Source organism: Hippoglossus hippoglossus, chromosome 15, assembly GCF_009819705.1.
Source record: "Hippoglossus hippoglossus isolate fHipHip1 chromosome 15, fHipHip1.pri, whole genome shotgun sequence".
In the NCBI taxonomy this organism is placed as follows: domain Eukaryota; kingdom Metazoa; phylum Chordata; class Actinopteri; order Pleuronectiformes; family Pleuronectidae; genus Hippoglossus; species Hippoglossus hippoglossus.
In genome coordinates, this window is record NC_047165.1 from 13,481,246 (window position 1) to 13,500,001 (window position 18,756).

Consider the following 18,756-nt stretch of genomic DNA (forward strand, 5'->3'; position numbering starts at 1 on the left):
CACTCTGACCATCTTAGTCCACCGTGGACACACTGGATCATATATGTGGTGATACATGTTTGAAAATGCTGAGGGTGCATCATCGTCTGTTCAACATCAAAAATGTAATGAAATCATGCATTGAGCTGAAAATGTTGCCTGATACCTGTTGGAAAACCTCGGGCAGATTAATCAGGCCTACTTGTAGAGGCTTGATTATTACTATAATTATGACTAATGACTAATGAGGTTTCAGCTTCTTAGGTTTTTGTAATGTTTAAAAGATGTTTAAAAGAGCAGTACAATAGCTGACCCTTATATTCATTATTGTGACACCTATTCATCCAAATTACATCTGGACCACAAATAATTGATTCCTCCATCTGCTGAACTTTTATTTCTAAATATTAATACAATAAAACGTTTACCCATTTGGTCAAGACGGCTTTTATTTTGAAACGTTTGGCCGGAACTCTTATCTTAAATCGAACTTAGTCAAGTTAGAGGCGATGAGGTCGAACAAAACCACTCACGTCTCACAAACCCAAGTGAGAATGGCGGAGAGGTTTAAGTGTGAAGAGCTGGGAAGGTAAGAACAGATCCAGATGTTCGCACCTGCATGTTGACTCAAACAGCTGGAGGATGTTGTAGACAAACTGTTTACTGTGAACGACTGTTTAGTGACTGATGATCTACAGACTTTACTCTGGTGGTGTAAGACACGTGTCCTGCGGTGAAGTGGAGTCAGACACACACATGAAGAAAGAGATGTCACTTCGATGCAGCTAAATTAACCATTATTAATTAGCTAATTAGCTAATAGTGACAATGTTCGACTGACCAACTCCTATGTCGTTTATGTCTCATTTAAAATCTATATATTATGCAAAACTAATAATAGTTTTGAAACTAATAGCGAGAATGCTATTATTAATTTCAGAGTATAAATAATTACAATAATAATAATAATAAGAATAATAATTTATATTTTAATTCGGATAATAATTACTTTGTTTTTGTTGTAAAAAAGTAATAAGACTGTAGGAATATCTCTTTAAGGCAGTGATTCTCAAACTGTGTGGCGCGCCCCACTGGTGGAGCGCCCCACCGGTGGGGCCCCACCGGTGGAGCGCCCCACCGGTGGAGCGCGCCACAGGTGGAGCGCGAACAGTGAACTCACGTTCACGTTAATTTGTTAAATCGTATCAGGCCAGCATGAAATACCAGGAGCTGGAAATGTGTGTGTGTGTGTGTGTGTGTGTGTGTGTGTGTGTGTGTGTGTGTGTGTGTGTGTGTGTGTGTGTGTGCCCCCAGACAGCGCACACACACACACACAGCCCCCCCCCCACTCATTCGCTCAGAGAGACACACACAGTGAGATCAGAGCTCGTTCACGTGAAGCAGCCGGTCAGTGACAAACAAGACACAGTGTTCAAAAACCAAGTTGAAAAGAAAGTACGATGAAGCCTGTCTTGCTCTTGGGTTCACAGTGAATGAAGGAGGACATGAGGAGAGACCAGTGTGTCTTTTAGGTCTGAAAACTCTATGAGACCCAACAAATTAAGAAGACACTTAGAAACATTACACCCCAGTCACATGCATGTGTTCTTTTTGGTTGAGCTTTATCATCGTTGTAACAAAGTGATTATAATTTAATTTATTTTTTCTCTATTTTTGAAAAAGTACAGACCGATGGAGGAATGTTGTGATAAATGTCACCAAAAGTACTTCAATTAAGTTGAATTTAAGCAAAGTTATTGCACTATTCTTTGAAAAAAGTGGCAAATGTCACAAAAAGTTGTTTGAAAAGGGGTTTTTATTTGCACATCAGAAATTCCCTGATGTGAATTTAATGTTCATGTGTATGTTATGTAAATACACATGTTAAACTTGGCCCATTTTGTCATAATTTTGTTAGGGCAGGGGAGCGGGTGGGGCATGAAAAATATTCTAGCTCCAAAGTGGGGCATGACAGAAAAAGTTTGAGAACCACTGCTTTAAGGTGTGATAATGTGAGAATTATATATTATTTTCCTTTAGATTTTTCGACTGTCTTTCTATCTTTAATATCTTTGTAATACTTTCTGTGATTTATTTACTTAAAACTTGGATCTTAGTGGAAATTAAATATCAGTAATATTAATGATAATCAGGTCATGTATGTGAACAAAATGGTAAACAAAAATTGTGAGGCTATTCATTTAAAAAGGGAGCTGAAAATAATAAGATTAAAACAAAATAAAATATGTGTTTGCATGAGGAATTTGGTTGCGCTGAAAGTGTTGTTCCTCTGCCGAGAAAACGTTTATTGAAGACGACAGATACAGTCAAGTTTTAAAGTTCACTGACCTTGAAAACTGCAGTTGATAAAACCGTCTCATATCAAGATCAGTCGTAGGTTGATTGTACGTCTTGGAAAACTGTAACTAAAAACACAGAGAAGAGTCTGTAAATGTTAGTAATCCAATAATTCCTCGGCTACAACTTCAGTGAAACATCCCTAAACTTCTACGCCTCTTTGCCCTGCAGGAAGTCAAAGATGTCAGCGGTCATTGTGGTGCACGGCGGGGCGTGGGCCATTCCAGACCACCTGGCCGAGGCCTCTGTCGATGGAGTCAAGGCTGCAGCATGTGAGGGCTTTTCTCTGCTGAAAAGTGGGGGAACTGCAGTGGAGGCTGTGGAAGCAGCTGTGAGAGCGCTGGAAGACAACACTGCGTTCAATGCAGGTACAAAGAATTACTTTGTGATACATTCAGACTCTAATTTAATAGACACTGATGAAACATTGACACTCCTCATCCCCGTATTAGAGCGTTAATTCCAATCGGATCTGCACTAAAATGAAGATCACAATGAATCTCAATAAAAGCAGGACAAGTAGATTTCCTGCTTCACTACTCTCAGTTTAAAAAACAACAACAACTCCACCTCCACAGGATCCAATCACTGATCACCATCTTCTTCACCCAATTCAGCCAGCTCTGTCTGGTGTGAACTGTCTCCATCTGCTGGTGGTGATGCCAACATACACCTTGGCTCCATAAGGAGTCTGGGGGATGGTGGTGGACACAAAGGTCATGCCGCCCTCCGATTATGGGGCTCATCTCCATAATCCAGCAGTAGAGCCAGATGGAGTCTGTGGAGAAAAATATCAGCATGTCTGTTTTGTCTGATAAACATATATAATATTTGCTTCGCTAAACTTAACCCACGTGTTCTGACTAATGAATCAGTTTACATACATAGCATTTTCTGTCAGTGTAACAAGCCAGTCAGTCAATGCATTGGTCATAAGTCCTGCTGCTTTTGTTGTCAGCGCCCTGCGGACATGGGAGGATGTGGCAGACAACCTCTTAACACCCTGCAATTTACCGCAGCTCATTATTCGCTGGGCTCCCCGACACATCACACCCACACTCGCCTCATTGCACCAGCTTCTCGTGCTTTTTAGAATTGATTCTAAAATTTAATTCCCTGTTTTAAAATCACCTGAATGGCCCTGTCTTACTTATAGCGGACCTCCTCTTCCCTCATACCCCTCCTTAAGCACTTCGATCTGCTAACGGGCTGTCGCTCACGGTACCCAGGGCAAGATTTAAGACAGAAGGTGGTTGGGCTTTTAGCAGAAGGGCTGCACTGTAACCTCCCTTTGTCATTTAGACAAGCTACCTCAGTTAACTCTAGCATTTTTTTTAATTAGATGTTTCATCTAGTGTCTCCTGCATTAACGTGTTTAAACTTGTAAGTGCACTTGTACTCTAATAGTAATTTCAGTTTTTATGTCTGTGAAACACTTTGTAATCCTGTTTTTCTGTATATAAATGCAAATGATGATTATTATTATTATTATCACTATTTTACATACATGATCTATACAGCTAATTCTTTGCGGGCCATGGGTGTGCTGCAGCCAATCCCCGCTCACCTTCACACCCTCAGATCGAGAGTGTCCAATTAACCTAAGTGGTAACCGGTAACGTAACCGAAGACTGTGGAAGGAAGCCGGAGACCCTGGTGAAAACCTACACACCCCGGCTGGTCGGCAGGTCCGAATCCAGAACCTTCTTGCTGTGACGTGACAGTGCTCACCACTGCACCACCGTGCCGACAATGATAAACAGCTGTAGTTTTTAACCTCTTCACACCAAGTTCTCTCAGCATGTCTGTGTGTTTAGTTGCTCAGCACCAACACTATTAACTGTGAGAAAACGTGACTTTTCTGAGATGCCGTTTAAGTTTGTTACTGAATGTAGCATTTAATTCTAGGACACGGAGCCACACTAAACACTGACGGAGAAGTGGAGCTGGATGCCATCATCATGGATGGGAAGACACTGGCCTGTGGTGCTGTGTCTTGTGTGAAAGACATTGCCAACCCGGTGTCACTGGCACGAGCGGTGATGGAGAAGGTGTCATCTGAAATACTTTTGGCCTTACGGAACAGACGTAGCAGGAGATACTGATTTATATTTTCATGAATGTTTTTAATTTGTTGTTACAAATTATATTTTGCATTTTCCTACATGTTTGTTGCCTTGGGAAATGTCAGACCGCCCACGTCATGTTGACAGGCAGAGGTGCGGACATGTTTGCAGAGAGCATCGGTGTGGCCACAGTCCCCACCGAGACTCTGGTGACGGAGTACAAGAGGAGCAAGTGGGAGAAACAGAAGAATTATGCCACTGGAGTGATGGAGGATTTTAACTCTCAGTGGTTTGTATCTGCAGCATCTGACTTTATTTTTACACTTTCCTATCTTGACTTAAAATTTCCATTAATCTCAACACATACAGTCTGAATAGCCTGACAATAACCCCAAATATAATTAAATAAATAAATATAATTGTTCAGTATAAAGGCTTCTAACAACGCTCTTGTGTACTATACCAAACATGGCATTTACACTGTATGTGCTTTTTCTGTGTCTTTTGAATAAAGTGTTTTTTTGTCTCATTCCAGGTCCCATGATACAGTTGGGGCAGTTGCTGTGGACGGTGCTGGTAATGTCGCATGTGCAACATCAACTGGAGGGATCAGGAATAAAATGGTTGGCAGAGTAGGAGACTCTCCGATTATTGGTACGAATTAATTGACTTTAACTCTCTCAAACAGCACATTATATTGTCGGCTGCAGTTAAAATCAGATTTTTAAATTACATTTTACCCCACAACTTGGAGTTAAATTTATATTAGTATTTGGGGACATCAATGCATGAAATTGAGTTGCATTTAATACAAATTTAATAGATGATTAAACTTTTTTTTCCTGCTCTCTCTTGTAAATAAGGCTCTGGAGGATATGCAGACAACTGCAGTGGTGCAGTGTCTTGTACCGGTCATGGAGAGTCCATTCTTAAAGTCACATTGGCCAGACTCATTCTTTCACATATTGAACAAGGTAAAATATCAGGTTTTTTAGTCTGACTTTATTTTTTTCTATAAAGCACCAAACAGTTTTTGAATAAGATTGCAACAGTGCAAATGCCTTATATAATTCCTAGTTTAGAGTAACTACAGTATTTCATTGTAGCATTAATTTGATTTGATGGCAACGGCAGCAACAACAGTATATTTATTTCATATCTTATTCTCTCCTCCACACTAAACAGGTAAATCAGTGGCAGACGCCTCACAGTTGTCTCTGAGGTACATGGGCGAGCGTGTTCGAGGTGCGGGGGGTGCGATTGCCGTTTCTCCATCAGGCCAGTGGGCAGCCACGTTCACCACAGAGCGAATGGCTTGGGCAGCAGTGGAAGAGGATGTTCTGTGGTTTGGCTTAGACCCAGATAAAAGATTAAAAGAGCATTTTTCCAAATAAAAATGTTAGGTTCTTTGTCCTCATTAGTTGTATTGAGAAAAATAAGAGGAACAGTATTTTAATTGTGTTTTACTAATTTGCCATGCTGAACCTTTCTCTACTGTTGTCTGTAGCCAAAAGTAATCAACAGTGTTTTCTTGTCAGATCTACATACTCTACATATGTTGAATGAATTTAACACCTTATAAATATTACAGTGCATAAGCCTGGAGACCTCTCAGTCAGTGGAGCAACGAGTCCATACATTAGGATAGTTTTTCTTATTGCATACCACATATGCAAATATAGGATGTGTTTATTTTACTAAAGTTTCTGTAACAGTGTAGTATTTTTTCCCCCATTTTATCTGAAGAAGTGGACTCATTTTTGAAACACTATTAAAGGTGCATTTTATTGATTGTCAGTTGATACAAGTCCTGGATGTCTGGTAAATATGTCAGAGTTTTGTTTCACCTATTGACACCTGGCATTATTGTGACTTGGGTGGGTGGACAGGTCCAACCTGAGATGGGACCTCACTCTCCTGCTCTTTATGCAAATAAACACGTACACTATTTAGGTTTACAAAGAACAAATGTGTTGTTTGTTTTCTTTTATAACCCGACTGACGAGTTTCAGCAAACGTTGTTTGGTTTTCAATGCTTTTCAAGAACCTCTAAACAGCAACAACAGCCTCATTCATTCATGAATCTGCTCTATTTGACCAACAGCTTTGTCTGTGCGGCTTCAGCCTTTCGAACAATTGCTGCTCAGAGAGACTGTGAATAAAAACCTCATTCAGACTTTGAATTAAATGGCATGGATGTTACTACCACAGTTTTTTAATAAGAGTGCAGCACAGATGAAGTTTTGAAAAACTAAATATAGTGTAGTAGAAGTTTAAAAAAAAAATTTAAATATAATTTTCAAAAAATTCTGGAAGTCTTTAGAATAAAATATATTTATTTTCAAATTATTTCTCACTTTCGTTGAAAATGTCATATATGAGGCCTTATTTTTCAGTTGCATATCCAAATATTATTCTTGTACCTCAAACTACATAAAAAAATGTTTCAAACTTTTGGCCTGGATCTCGGAGCTACGGATCCAGATCGTACACATCATACCCGTCTGTTGATGGAGCTGAAGCGGCGTGATGTCTGTGAGCAGCCGTCTGTGGTGGGTCAGTAGTGGGTCAGTAGCGGACCTCACTGGGTCTGTGGTCGCTGCCATGCTGCCTGTAAACACAAGCCACGTGACGCTGCCTGTCAGGGGCTTTGCAGCACTGGGGCGATTCACGGCGGAGTTAGAGGAAGTTACTGGGAGCAGCGGTGCTACTATGTAACCTTACGCGAGTCGGACGGCAGAGACGCGGGAGAGAAGTAAGAGTTTGTTATATTTACGCAGACATGTAATGAAATTTCCCACACAAGCGTTGGAGGGGTTGCGTGTGGGCGTGCTCGCGTAGCAGCTCCAAGGCTACAAACAAACTTGGTATCTAGGGCCTATGCTAACGGCACCTAGCTAGCCTTGAATGACAGAGTTAGCATCCAGCTGTGTAACTTAATACCCACATGTTTTATCCAGCATGTGTCGACTTCCCCTGCACACGTCTCTAACTGCGGGAACATAGCTTGTATTACCGGTGCTAGAATCTAAACCAGTGAGCTGCCCTGTGCAGACATACCCCACAAGTTACCGTTAGCATGCTAACATAGCTTCCTGACGCGTTCTGCAGCGGCTTGTTGTTAGCCTCCTTACGTTAGCATGCTAACTAGCAAACAGCTCACTGGCAAAGCTTGGCCACGCGTTTTATACGGATATCTAGATTTATTCAGCGAGATTAAATCAACCTGAAGATGGTTTCGCACCAGTGTGTTTGAGATTTAAGCAGCTAATGATACTGGTTTGAGCACAGCTGAGTTTTCTGGCCTGCTCCAGTCGTGCTTGTTTTGTTTTTTTTAAAACAACATCTCTGGTAACTTGCAGGTAATTTAACAGTAGCGTCACTTTGAAAGCACTCCACGTCGAGGATGTGAACACTTTTCTTGTTTTTAAATTCAAAACACGTAAAGCTGATCAGAGGTAGAACACATCGGGCTTTGTAAACATTGGTGGATCAGAGAAATTGTCAAAACAAGTAGAAGCTGGAGACGTTGGCTCAACGGTGCAGGCGAGTAAACATGTAGGCTACAAAAAAAACAGCTGCTGGAGGAAACCTCGGTCATCTGTCGCTCTGTGTGCAACAACTTTGACATTAATTCAATGTTTAGCAGTGACTTCAATCTAACTGACAGTACACAGCCATTTGTAACTTTGTTAGCACTTTGATTACCAGCAGCTGTATGTAGAAGTTTACTCAAAATAGTTTGAAACCTGTGGATATTTGTTTACATCCTCTCTGGCTTGTCTCTTGAGCCTGGTCTGATATATTATGTGCAACTAGGATGTTGCACGTGATGCATGAGAGCTTCATCCAAGCATTATCAATATAATTTTACTTGGATCAATACGGACTCACTCTGTCTGTGTCGTTTTGCAGGAGGGCAGCAGCATTCATGGATATTGTGGAGACCTCAAACCATCTAATACCCAGTGACCAGTTGGACGACTCCCTGACTGCGGGTCAGAACTCTGAGTGTGAAGCCAGTAATGAGCTAGGGTCTGGACTCCAGCTGGACGATTCACTGAAGAACATGCTCAGTGACAAAGATCCCATGTTTGGATGTGCCAGCTCTCAGTTCAATCTGCTGGACAACGAGGAGTCTGCTTTTCCGGCTGCCACCTCCACAGGTACGTCAGACAATTCTATTTTATTTTACTGACTCCAGTCTTTGATTATATGCCTACTAATATATGCTACTGCCATAACTTCACGTGGCTACTTCACAATAAAAGCAATTCAGAATGAACTGGATAACCTGCTGAAAGAAGTTAAAAGCTTGCTCTTTTCTGTATTAAGTGCATAATGTTAGCAAGCTGTTAGGTGCTGCAGAACACTTGAGGGAAATTCAATTGTGCTCTTATTTTTAGCCTTTTATTACACACTTTTTAGACAAATGCACACTATCGTCATAAATGTGCTTTACATTTTCTGTAGATATTTGTCCCTCATATTGTTACACCAGGTGATAATCTACAATTATTTCTTTTACTTGTTGTTGGCAGGTCCTGAGGATGGTTCAGCACCCACAGGTCTCAGCAGTGAAATGACAGTTGAAGAGACCAAACCAGTGAAGCGTCCTGTTGGCAGGCCGAAGAAACGTCCACATCATTCAGTACAAGGTAAGTTGGTGCCGGTGCATTTAGATTTCCACCATATGAAATCTTTAAACTAGAGATGTGGTGAGTGACATCATTTTCCATGTTTTGGTTCTTGTTGAAACAGAAAATAGTGATGGCCCACAACCCGCTAACACATCCAGCAACATCATTACCCGAGGACGTCCTGGAAGGAAACCAGCCGACAGGCTAGAAAAGTCGTGTCTCATTGAGAAACAAATTAAAGGCACAGAACTAAAGAAAGAATTAACTGAAGGAGGACGCATCAACGTAAATAATCTTGATGGAGGACGATGGCTGAATCCTACGGTCGTACTGAGACGGTTGACAGTCACAATTGGAGGATTCAAGATTGAGTTGCTTCCAGGACCCTCTTATACACAAGACGTTGATACAAGCCAGGCCGTGTGCCTTGAGGAGGATATGTTGCCCGTCGTGGACAAAGGTTTGACCGTGTTGCCGGCTGATGCCGTCAATGTACAGAATCCCATAGCAGAGAGTGTGGCAGAGAGTGTGGCAGAGAGTGTGGCTGAGAGTGTGGCAGAGAGTGTGGCAGAGAGTGTGGCTGAGGTGGATGTGAGTGAGAAGAGCACTGCTGATGATGTAGTCCATGGGCTGGGCCCCTATGTGAATCCCAATGATGTGCAGACCTCCAATGGGACATTAAAAGGGAACCCGTCCACGCAAGAGACAAAGCTTGACAATCAGAGTATTCCTGAAGAGCAAAAGCCAGTGAGTAATGAAAAAGAAGATATTAATGAGCCACAATGCAACGAGAACGACCTAACTACTGTTAGTAAGACTGACGGTAAAGAAAAGGAACTGAATGTGGTGAAAAATCCACTTAAATCTAAACAAGGACTGACTCCTACCAAGAATAAGGACTTGGTTTCATGTAAACCAAAAAACGTGATTACAGAGCCTAAAGTATCACAAAATCCATCGCCATCGAAAATCATCCCAAGAGGTGACCTGCACAAAAATAAACCTCTAAAGGACAAGAAAGAAGTTGCGCCTTTGAAAAGGCCTGCAGAAAACGCCCAAAGTGAGCATGCTTCTAAAGTGCAAAAGACACAAAGCACAGGAGACACTAAAGTGAAGCCAAAAGTACCAATTCCATCTAGCTCAGCATTAAAGAAGAGCCCATCATCTGGCAACCGTGTTGGTGATCAGCAGCCGCCGACCAAACAAACGCCCGCTCCTAATAAGTCTAAAGTTGAGTCTGCTCAGCCAGTGCACAGTCGTCCAAGCCATACGTTAAAAACGCCTGAAGAGGGAGTACAGGAAAAGCCCAAACTGAAAAAGCCAGAAAAGATCCTTCAGAGACAGAAAAGTAAAAGTGTAAGAAGCATGTCTGTGGACGAGCCGCAGCTCTTCATCCCAGATAACGCTCCTGTTACGAAGAAGGAAGCGGCCGAGGAGCAGCCTGCGAACAGTGACAACGTGTGGGATGGAAACAACTGCTGTGGCCTGTGTAAAAAACACCACAATAACACGTAAGTGCCGTTCCTAACAAAAATATCGATTTATTGTACAATAGCCATATTATTGATTGTGACTCAGATTTAATTAGTGTCTGTTGTTTGTTGCAGAACTATGAACAACACTGAATTGTTGACTTTTAAATCAGCAGCGCATTCAATATTAGCACAATTACATAAAGAACTTGGCAGAATTTGTAAACAGAATTTTCTAATTGGTGTAATATTTGTTTGTTCAGAGTACTCTGGTGCCCAGAATGCTAATTTGCAAACACACCTTTAATAACAGTCATACTTTGCCTAGGTTCATGGTGGGCTGCGGTCGCTGCGAAGACTGGTTCCACGGTGACTGCGTCGGTCTCGACTTGACAAAAGTACGTGAAATGGAGGAGGAGGACCAGATGTATGTTTGCCTGAAGTGCTGTGACGAAGAGAGCAGAAAGGTGGAGCCTGAGCCCCCGAGCGCACCCAAACCAGAAGTTCCAGCAAAGACTGAGGTCCTGGACCAGAAGCTGCCTCCCAAACCCAAACCAGAACCAGGATCCTCCCAGAGCCTCACATCAGGGGGAGTCAGACCGGTAAGAAAGGTGAGCACCGACAGCTCTTACAAGGAAAATGTTTTACCATGCATTGAAGAAATTGAAATCCTTCATATACAACAGATTTTGTTTCCCCCTCAGATAATTCATCCTCTGATATTAATCATAGCCAAGGGTTTGTCTTTTGGCTTTTACTTTGCAGGAGCCATGCACATGGGTTTGTGGTTAACAAGGTGTTCTCACCAACCTTTAGAACATTTCCCCGCACTTAAAAATCCCCCTGAATTCGTTGCAAAATTGGCTGAGGGGTTATTATGTCATATTTGACCCTTTTCAGATTTTAATTTCATTTATATATTTTATTCCTCAATGATGCAAAGTACTTATGACTAATGGACTTCTCTCTCAAAATAGGATCCCGACAGAAGGCCGTCTGCAGATGCCAGAGATGGAGCTTATAAAACAGGTATGTTATTACAGAATTATATACAAGATTAAATGAAGGTTATCACGACAAGATTCAGCAGCAAGTATGCTCAAAACTTTAATCATACACTACTGGCCAAAAGTTTTTGAAGACACAATTTTTACATTGGTTATGAACATTTATCTCCCTCAGTGAATCTGTGTTTCTGAAATTAAAGCATGAAACAATCAAATTAGGGATTTTAGGAACATAGAATAATTGAATGTCTAAATTTTATTTAAATTTTTGACTGATTAAGGCGATGAATGTAGTTGTGTTGTTCTTTCTACTACACAAATGTTGCTCTGAAAGATTGTCCCAAAAAAACATTTCTCACTTGCACAGGATTTTTCTAAATGTCTCACAGGCCTTAGGTGCTGTCTGGTTCTTGTAGGGATTTGAAATTAATCAAAGGTAATTTTAGGTTTAAATTTTTTCATTGATTCTCATTCAGAGGGCTATGATGCGATTATAAGACTATTACTGATGCACCTTGGTACATGCACATTCTTGACGAATTTCTTTTTGCGGATTTTAATGTAAATGTAACTAAATATTATTTCTAGAGCAACAACTGTAAAGTTTACTGCAGCAAAGTCACCGTGTACGCTCACTATCTCACTGGGAACAAATCTGAAATGTCAGTAAAATCCATATTATTCCTGACATCAAAATACTTTGTGAAGCTTAGTGAGAATGAAGAGTTTAGACATCAGTCAGCATCAGTCCTTCCTCCTGTCCTCTGTCCTCCTCCCTCTGCTGCCGCTGCCATGATTCATAGTCTGCAGGTACTGCTGGTAGAGAGAGGGGGCGGTTTATTGTCATCTAAAATGAACCTGCTACATACAGACAGCTTTTCAGTTGGACTGGAGCTGCTTACATTTTAATAAAAACTGATGGTTTTACCACTTATACATGTGTATATATATGTGTATATATGTGTATATATATATCTATATATATATATATATATATATATATATATATATATATATATATATATATATATATATATATATATATATATATATATATATATAGATATATATATATAGATATATAGATATAGATATAGATATAGATATATAGATATAGATATAGATATAGATATATATATAGATATAGATATAGATATATATATAGATATATATATAGATATAGATATAGATATAGATATATATAGATATCAACACAACCAGAAAATATTGATATAAACTATATTTGTTGAGTCTACTGAGACCAAATATAATACTGGAATGCCACAACTACCCACATGCCGGTGACAGACGAGATTTGATTGCAATATGGATATACATGTGGGTGTAGCATGTTGCCAGTGTTAAAATACCGATGAAAAGCAGCGCATATATTGTATTTTTAAAACGATGCAGGCACATATTTCTCCCAACTCCCTTAGAAAGTGTCTCACAGCTCAATGTTTGTATTTCAAAAACTGAACAAAGTACAGAGTGAGTTTAAAGCTAGTGAGTGTGGAGGTCATTTTGGGAATCGGGAAGGCAAAACCTAAAACTAAAAAGGAGTGTATGTGTAAGGGAGTCTTATAATAGTTGTGTTGTGTTGTTTCCATATTGGGAACCCAATACCACCGTCTTGTTGCTGCTTAATATAGTCTGACTACCTGCTGTTGTGTTCGGGTTGTGTGAAGGTCATCCACAGCTACATCTAAAAGTGCTAACTGTGCATTTTTTGTTCATTACAAAAGAAAAGGGTGAAAGAAATCTCATTAGCTGTTATCTAATATCTAAGAGACGATAAAGTTTTTCACATCAGCTGTTTTTGAATGTCACATTTTTCTCTCCTAACTCTGCTCCTGGTGGTCGTAGACTTCCCTCACCTGCTCCCCACATCTTGTGATTCTGTCCTCACAGGCGTTTCGCTGAAACAAGAGGCAAAAAGTAAAACTTCGGCTTCAAAGAAACCCGTGTCCGTGGAGGCCATCAGACGGAGTGTGCGTGATTCTCTGAAAGAAATCCTTACACAGAGGTAAGTGTTTCATAAGCTTAAGTAAGAGTAAATGCGGAAATTGACATTGCCTTCCAATTCCTCAAAAACTGTGACTCTCTGCATTTTAGGTTGAAGGAGTCAGATCTGAACATCTCAGTGGAGCGGGCTGCTGAAGTCGCCAAGAAGACAGAGAGAGAGCTTTTTCACTTGTATAAAGACACTGACAACAAATACAAGAACAAGTACAGAAGCTTAATGTTTAACCTCAAAGATACTAAAAACAATGTAAGTACGACTTCAAATCAGGCACGACACACATGAAACGTTTTCTTGGTGTTGTATTTCAGTTTTAATATCAATGAATTTCCATTTTGTTTGAATGGTTTTCTTCAGGTCCTCTTTAAGAGAGTTCTCGAAGGGGAAATTTCACCCAGTAACCTAATTCGAATGAGTCCTGAGGAACTGGCCTCGAAAGAATTGGCTGCTTGGCGACAAAGGGAGAACCGACATGTAAGTAATACTAAAAGCTTAGTCTATATTTAATTGCATTAAATTCACCATGACAGTTCACGATAATTATGTAACAGAAGTTAAGCTCAGCAAGTACGATTAACATTTGTAGATGTGGTGCTTTTATTATTGTTTTCATTATAGATGGTTGTATTTAGAAAATTCAAACTTCAAGTAGCCATCTAGAAAACAAATGATAATGAATTCCTCCTTTTACAGACAATTGAGATGATTGAAAAAGATCAAAGAGAGGCAGAGAGACGACCCATCACTAAGATCACACACAAGGGCGAAATTGAAATCGAAAGTCAAGAACCGCAAAAAGCGCCTGAGCCTGAAGAGGTAAGGCAACATGTCAAGTATTACTCTGCATTATATATCCAAGTAAAAGAGGGCGACATGTTTGCCTGAATGTCTTTGTTTCCCTCACTCTTCTCAGATGGAGTCTTCCCCTAAATTGACTGAAGTCTCGACAGAACCTCCCAAAACCCCAGAGGACAAAGCGGAGAACACCAAGACAGATAAAGACACTACAGGCCAACACAAGTCTCATTTATTTGACCTGCACTGCAAAATCTGTACAGGTAAAAGCCTGACATCAGTAAAAGATCTGATCTTAGCCCTGGAGCTCTTTCTCAATAATCCACTCTCCGTTGTTACACATTTGTCCCCTTTTCCCTCTATAAGGTCGTATGGCACCCCCTGTGGAGGAGGCCCCTACCAAAGTGGTCAAGGTCGCTACCACCGTTGTCAGGAGGCAGTCCACCAAATCAGAAGAGACAAAAAGCACAGCAGGACCCGCACTTGAGGACGACCTGCACCTCACAGCTTTAGAGGAGAGCTTCAGAAGCACTCGGCCAGGATATGAATCCAGGTATTATTTCGGACTCTCTGCGTGGCTCTTATGTGTAACTCGTTTTTTGCAAGAGTGCTACATCGCTGTTCTGTTTGTCACAGGTCAGATCATGTAGCTGGAAGAGATGAAGAGGCCTTGTTCCTTTCCGGCCTGCAGTCCCTGTGGCGAGGATTCATCCACATGCACTCTGTGGCAAAGCTCGTGACTAAAGCTTTCCCCGTCTCGGGCAATCTGGATAATGCGACTGAGGTAATGTGGACACAACTGAACATATTCAAGAGTTTTTGATGGCTGTTTTAAAGTGCTGTCAGTTTATACATTTGATTCCACCTCCCAACAGGACCTGCCAGACAGCATTCAAGTTGGCGGCAGGATAAGTCCACAGATGGTGTGGGACTATTTGGACAAGATTCGGGCAAGTGGAACAAAAGTGAGTTTTGACAGCTTTCCTTTTGAAAATGAATATAGTACATCTCAGTCATTAAAGGTATATTACACTGGATTTGCCGGTTACTAGTTGATCATTCAAAGTCAGCTCCTCCTCCCTGGAGCAGTTGTTTTCTGATTGTTATGCAGTGGTTAGGATCAAAAGCACAAATAAACACACCTCACTTGTGGAAGGAATCTGGGAGGTAGATGACATGGGTTTAAATACGTGGTAAATATTAAAATATACGCTTGATGTTAGTCTCTGTTGTATCTGTCTGGAACAGCTGCTTCTAACATCTTACATTGATGTAAACACAAATCAACAGCCGGCACATTTGTAGAGAACGTTAGAATCTATTCTGTGCACCTTTTTAATACGTCTGGATTTATGCACATGTCGCTGATTAGGTAACACTTCTGACACACAACATTTTTGTATTGTCCTACCCTCACACTCTACCTGTTATTGGCTGAGGGATATACACCCACTGTCCCAAGGCAGCAGCCCAGAAACATCCCACACACAAAATACAGGCCTCTACACAACCACACACTTCTAGTGGATCATAGGTGTTGATTTAGTACGAGTCTACACATTGTTTTTTCAGGAAAATCCTGCAGTCTGTCTTTAAATGCAATCATCCACTAATGCATGTGGTTCATTGTGATCAAGAGCAGCTGAGGTTGACATTCAGACATTTAAAATTCCAGTGTTAAATTCCATTTGATGCATTTAAGAGCGGTTTGATTAAATCATTGTTCTTGTACACGGGTGGAAGATTTTACTGACACATGCCTTTTTATCTCATTAAAGGAGGTGTGCCTGATTCGCTTCTCCCCCGAGTCGGACGAAGATGAGATCTCCTACACGCTCTTGTTTGCCTACTTCAGCAGTCGTAGGCGTTTCGGGGTGGTGTCTAATAACCGGAAACAAGTGAAGGACATGTATCTGATTCCCTTGGGTGCCGCTGAGAAAGTTCCACATCAGCTTGTTCCCTTTGATGGGCCAGGTAACCTGAACGCTTGACCAATTTTCACATGGATGATTCATTTATCTTACTAACTATCTTTTAAACTGAATCAATCTTTTGATTTGACAGGTTTAGAAAACAACCGGCCCAACCTTCTTCTCGGACTCATAATTCGCCAGAGATCAAAAAGGGACTTTCTTCCCGTGGACTTGAATGAAACTGGGAGGATTATTCCTGAAATCAAACCCATCACCGTTTCCGCTCAAGAAACCAGGACAACAGTGGAGGATGAGAAGTTGTTTCTCTCTTCCTTGACGACAGTGCACAAAAAAGAGAAGGACAAACCACTTAACACCACTGAGGCTGTTGATGAGCCTGTTAAAGAGGCTCTTGAAGAACCATCAGCATCAGAGGAGCCCACCAATCAGGAGCCACAAAAACCACTGCGCTTTCTTCCAGGTGTGTTACTGGGCTGGGGTGGGGAATTGCCACCCCTGCCAGATTTTGGAGGAAAACCTGCACCGGCAGCAGACGACACCCCTAAGACACAACCACCTTCAAAAACGGAGGCATCGGCTGGGAACACCAAAAGTCCAACAGCTGCTGCCCAACGAGAGCGCTTTGTCATCAAGAAGAGAGAGCCGAAAGCTGCTAAAGCTGAACCAGAGCTCTCCAGCCCGACTGATGCATCTGCTGCTCACAACTCGTCAGGAAAAGATGCTGCAGTGGTGACCCACACTGCGCATATCTCTCTGAAAGATAAGCCTCCAGATGTACCGACTGAAGCGTTCCTGGCAAGCCTATCAGCGGCTCCAAGCGGGACTGAAACTAGCATTGCTGCCTCGGCAAACAAAGGCGATGCCGGCCTTTTGTCTGAAACCGTAAAAGGAGCGACTGAAGGGAATTCTTTGTTGCAATCAAAATCCCAAACTGCAACAGATCACACAAATAGCTCAAAACCTCCTTTAAGTGGAATATTGAAGAAGTCCTCAGCTTATTCCAGTGTAATTGAAGATAAAACAACGGTGCTACAAAAGGAGAAAGTCAGCCAGCCAGCAACTTCAAGTCCTAAACCTGTTCCTGTGCCGAGCAGCGCTAGGAGTGATCCACTTACAACATTTCACCAAGGATATTTACAGCTTTCACAGGCCAAGAACAAGCCTGAGGAACAAAACCAATCTGCTGTTCAATCGTGCTCCCCTAAAAAGGAAGATCCTGCCATGTCCCAGAGTGGTGCTGCTGTAACACCAACAGTATACCCTCCTGCAGTACAGGGACCACCAGCAGCACCAGCTTTCCCAGCATACAACAGTGCAGAAGCACCTCTCCCACTACAACAGCCTCAGGTACCTGGCAGCTACGACTACCCAAGTGTCCCTCCTGCTAACACCTTCTCGACACCAAACACCCAGGATCAGAATCACAGTACGACGTGCGATCAGGACAGCACCTCGCATGTTCCTGAACCTCAGTCACAGTACTCTGAGAGCTACTCTGAGCTATCTGAGCAACCTCCATCCCTGGCCAAAGACAACAAGCGTCCAGAGGAGCGATACAGCGACCCGTGGGCGAGGCCGCGGACCACAGAGGACAGAGACCACCACGGGCGGCACAGCCACCACAGGGACGCCCATCACGGGAAAAAGAGCCGACACCAAGACCGGGAGCGGGAGAAAAAGTACGATCGTGGCTCGGATGACAAGCACAGGGAGAGGAGCAGGCACCACGGACACTCAGAGGACCGTCACGCTGAGAAGAGGAAAGAAAGGCACCACAGCGACGACTACAGCAGCCGCAACAAGGACAGACACAGACACAGACGGGACTCTGATTATGAGAATGGACGGAGAAGTTCAAAAGACAGTTACTCGTAATTATTATTGTTATTTTTATTTTAAAGCAGCATAGAGCTAGAAAGACTGTCACAGCTTGTTTGTTTTATTCACCAGCCTGCGGCTTATAAGCCACTTTCTTCATAGAAGTTCCATTTTGCATTATACATCCAAAATGACATAATTTAGTCTTCTGACCCAGAAGAACTCAACATCGGAACATTTTTCAAATTTTTAACCTTTTACTGTTCATGTATTATTCACATTAAGCTGCTGTACTGACTACAGACGACCGATTCATGTTGTCATTGTCGTGGTAACATACAACACGTGTGTGTGTGGACCATTTGGTGAGAAGTTTAAGTTGAGCATATTGAATGAATGTAAGAGAAAACATTTCACTAAGGATGGCTCTAAACAGCAGCTTTGCTTTTTTTTCAACTTCATTTCTTTTAAATTGCTTAAATATTTTATATACTTACTTTCTATTGAAAAAAGTATGTACATTTTGGCTTGTATAAATTAGAGATGAAGTGTGCCTTTGCACCGTGTGTTTATGTACAGTTCGTAATAAAGCTAATCCTTTTTTTATTGTTGATTATAAAAACGTATGTCTTTGAATCAAAGGTAAAAAACATTTCGTGAAATC

The 18,756-nt window shown here is 41.5% G+C and overlaps 3 protein-coding genes across 6 annotated transcripts in view; 2 read left to right on the top strand and 1 right to left on the bottom strand.

Moving 5' to 3' along the window:
* Positions 1-2,459, bottom strand: part of khdrbs2 (KH domain containing, RNA binding, signal transduction associated 2) — a 67,828-nt gene extending 65,369 nt beyond the window's left edge. The window contains exon 1 of the mRNA XM_034608959.1: positions 2,329-2,459. The gene's annotated coding sequence lies outside the window, so the exon portion shown is untranslated. The remainder of the gene's footprint in view (positions 1-2,328) is intronic.
* si:dkey-103j14.5 (isoaspartyl peptidase/L-asparaginase) lies at positions 473-6,364 on the top strand. Its single transcript, XM_034608960.1, has 7 exons — positions 473-568; positions 2,509-2,705; positions 4,246-4,388; positions 4,529-4,692; positions 4,939-5,057; positions 5,267-5,377; positions 5,589-6,364. Exons 1-7 carry the CDS (start codon positions 489-491, stop codon positions 5,795-5,797), a joined length of 1,023 nt encoding a protein of 340 aa, XP_034464851.1. The 5' UTR covers positions 473-488; the 3' UTR covers positions 5,798-6,364.
* A 662-nt stretch (positions 6,365-7,026) lies between these two features.
* On the top strand, positions 7,027-18,714 carry phf3 (PHD finger protein 3). 4 transcript variants are annotated; one of them, XM_034608955.1, is made up of 17 exons: positions 7,027-7,158; positions 8,319-8,569; positions 8,945-9,061; positions 9,165-9,565; positions 9,626-10,554; positions 10,844-11,126; positions 11,493-11,544; positions 13,389-13,548; positions 13,638-13,794; positions 13,903-14,019; positions 14,239-14,361; positions 14,459-14,603; positions 14,707-14,893; positions 14,977-15,124; positions 15,216-15,305; positions 16,119-16,314; positions 16,405-18,714. In XM_034608955.1, the coding sequence occupies exons 2-17, from the start codon at positions 8,335-8,337 to the stop codon at positions 18,147-18,149; spliced, it is 5,085 nt and encodes a 1,694-aa protein (XP_034464846.1). In that variant the 5' UTR covers positions 7,027-7,158; positions 8,319-8,334; the 3' UTR covers positions 18,150-18,714. The 4 variants fall into 4 exon arrangements, with proteins under 4 accessions (XP_034464846.1, XP_034464848.1, XP_034464847.1 ...); XM_034608957.1 differs by having other exon boundaries at positions 13,434-13,548; XM_034608956.1 differs by having other exon boundaries at positions 10,844-11,117.
* The last annotated feature ends 42 nt before the right edge of the window (positions 18,715-18,756 follow it).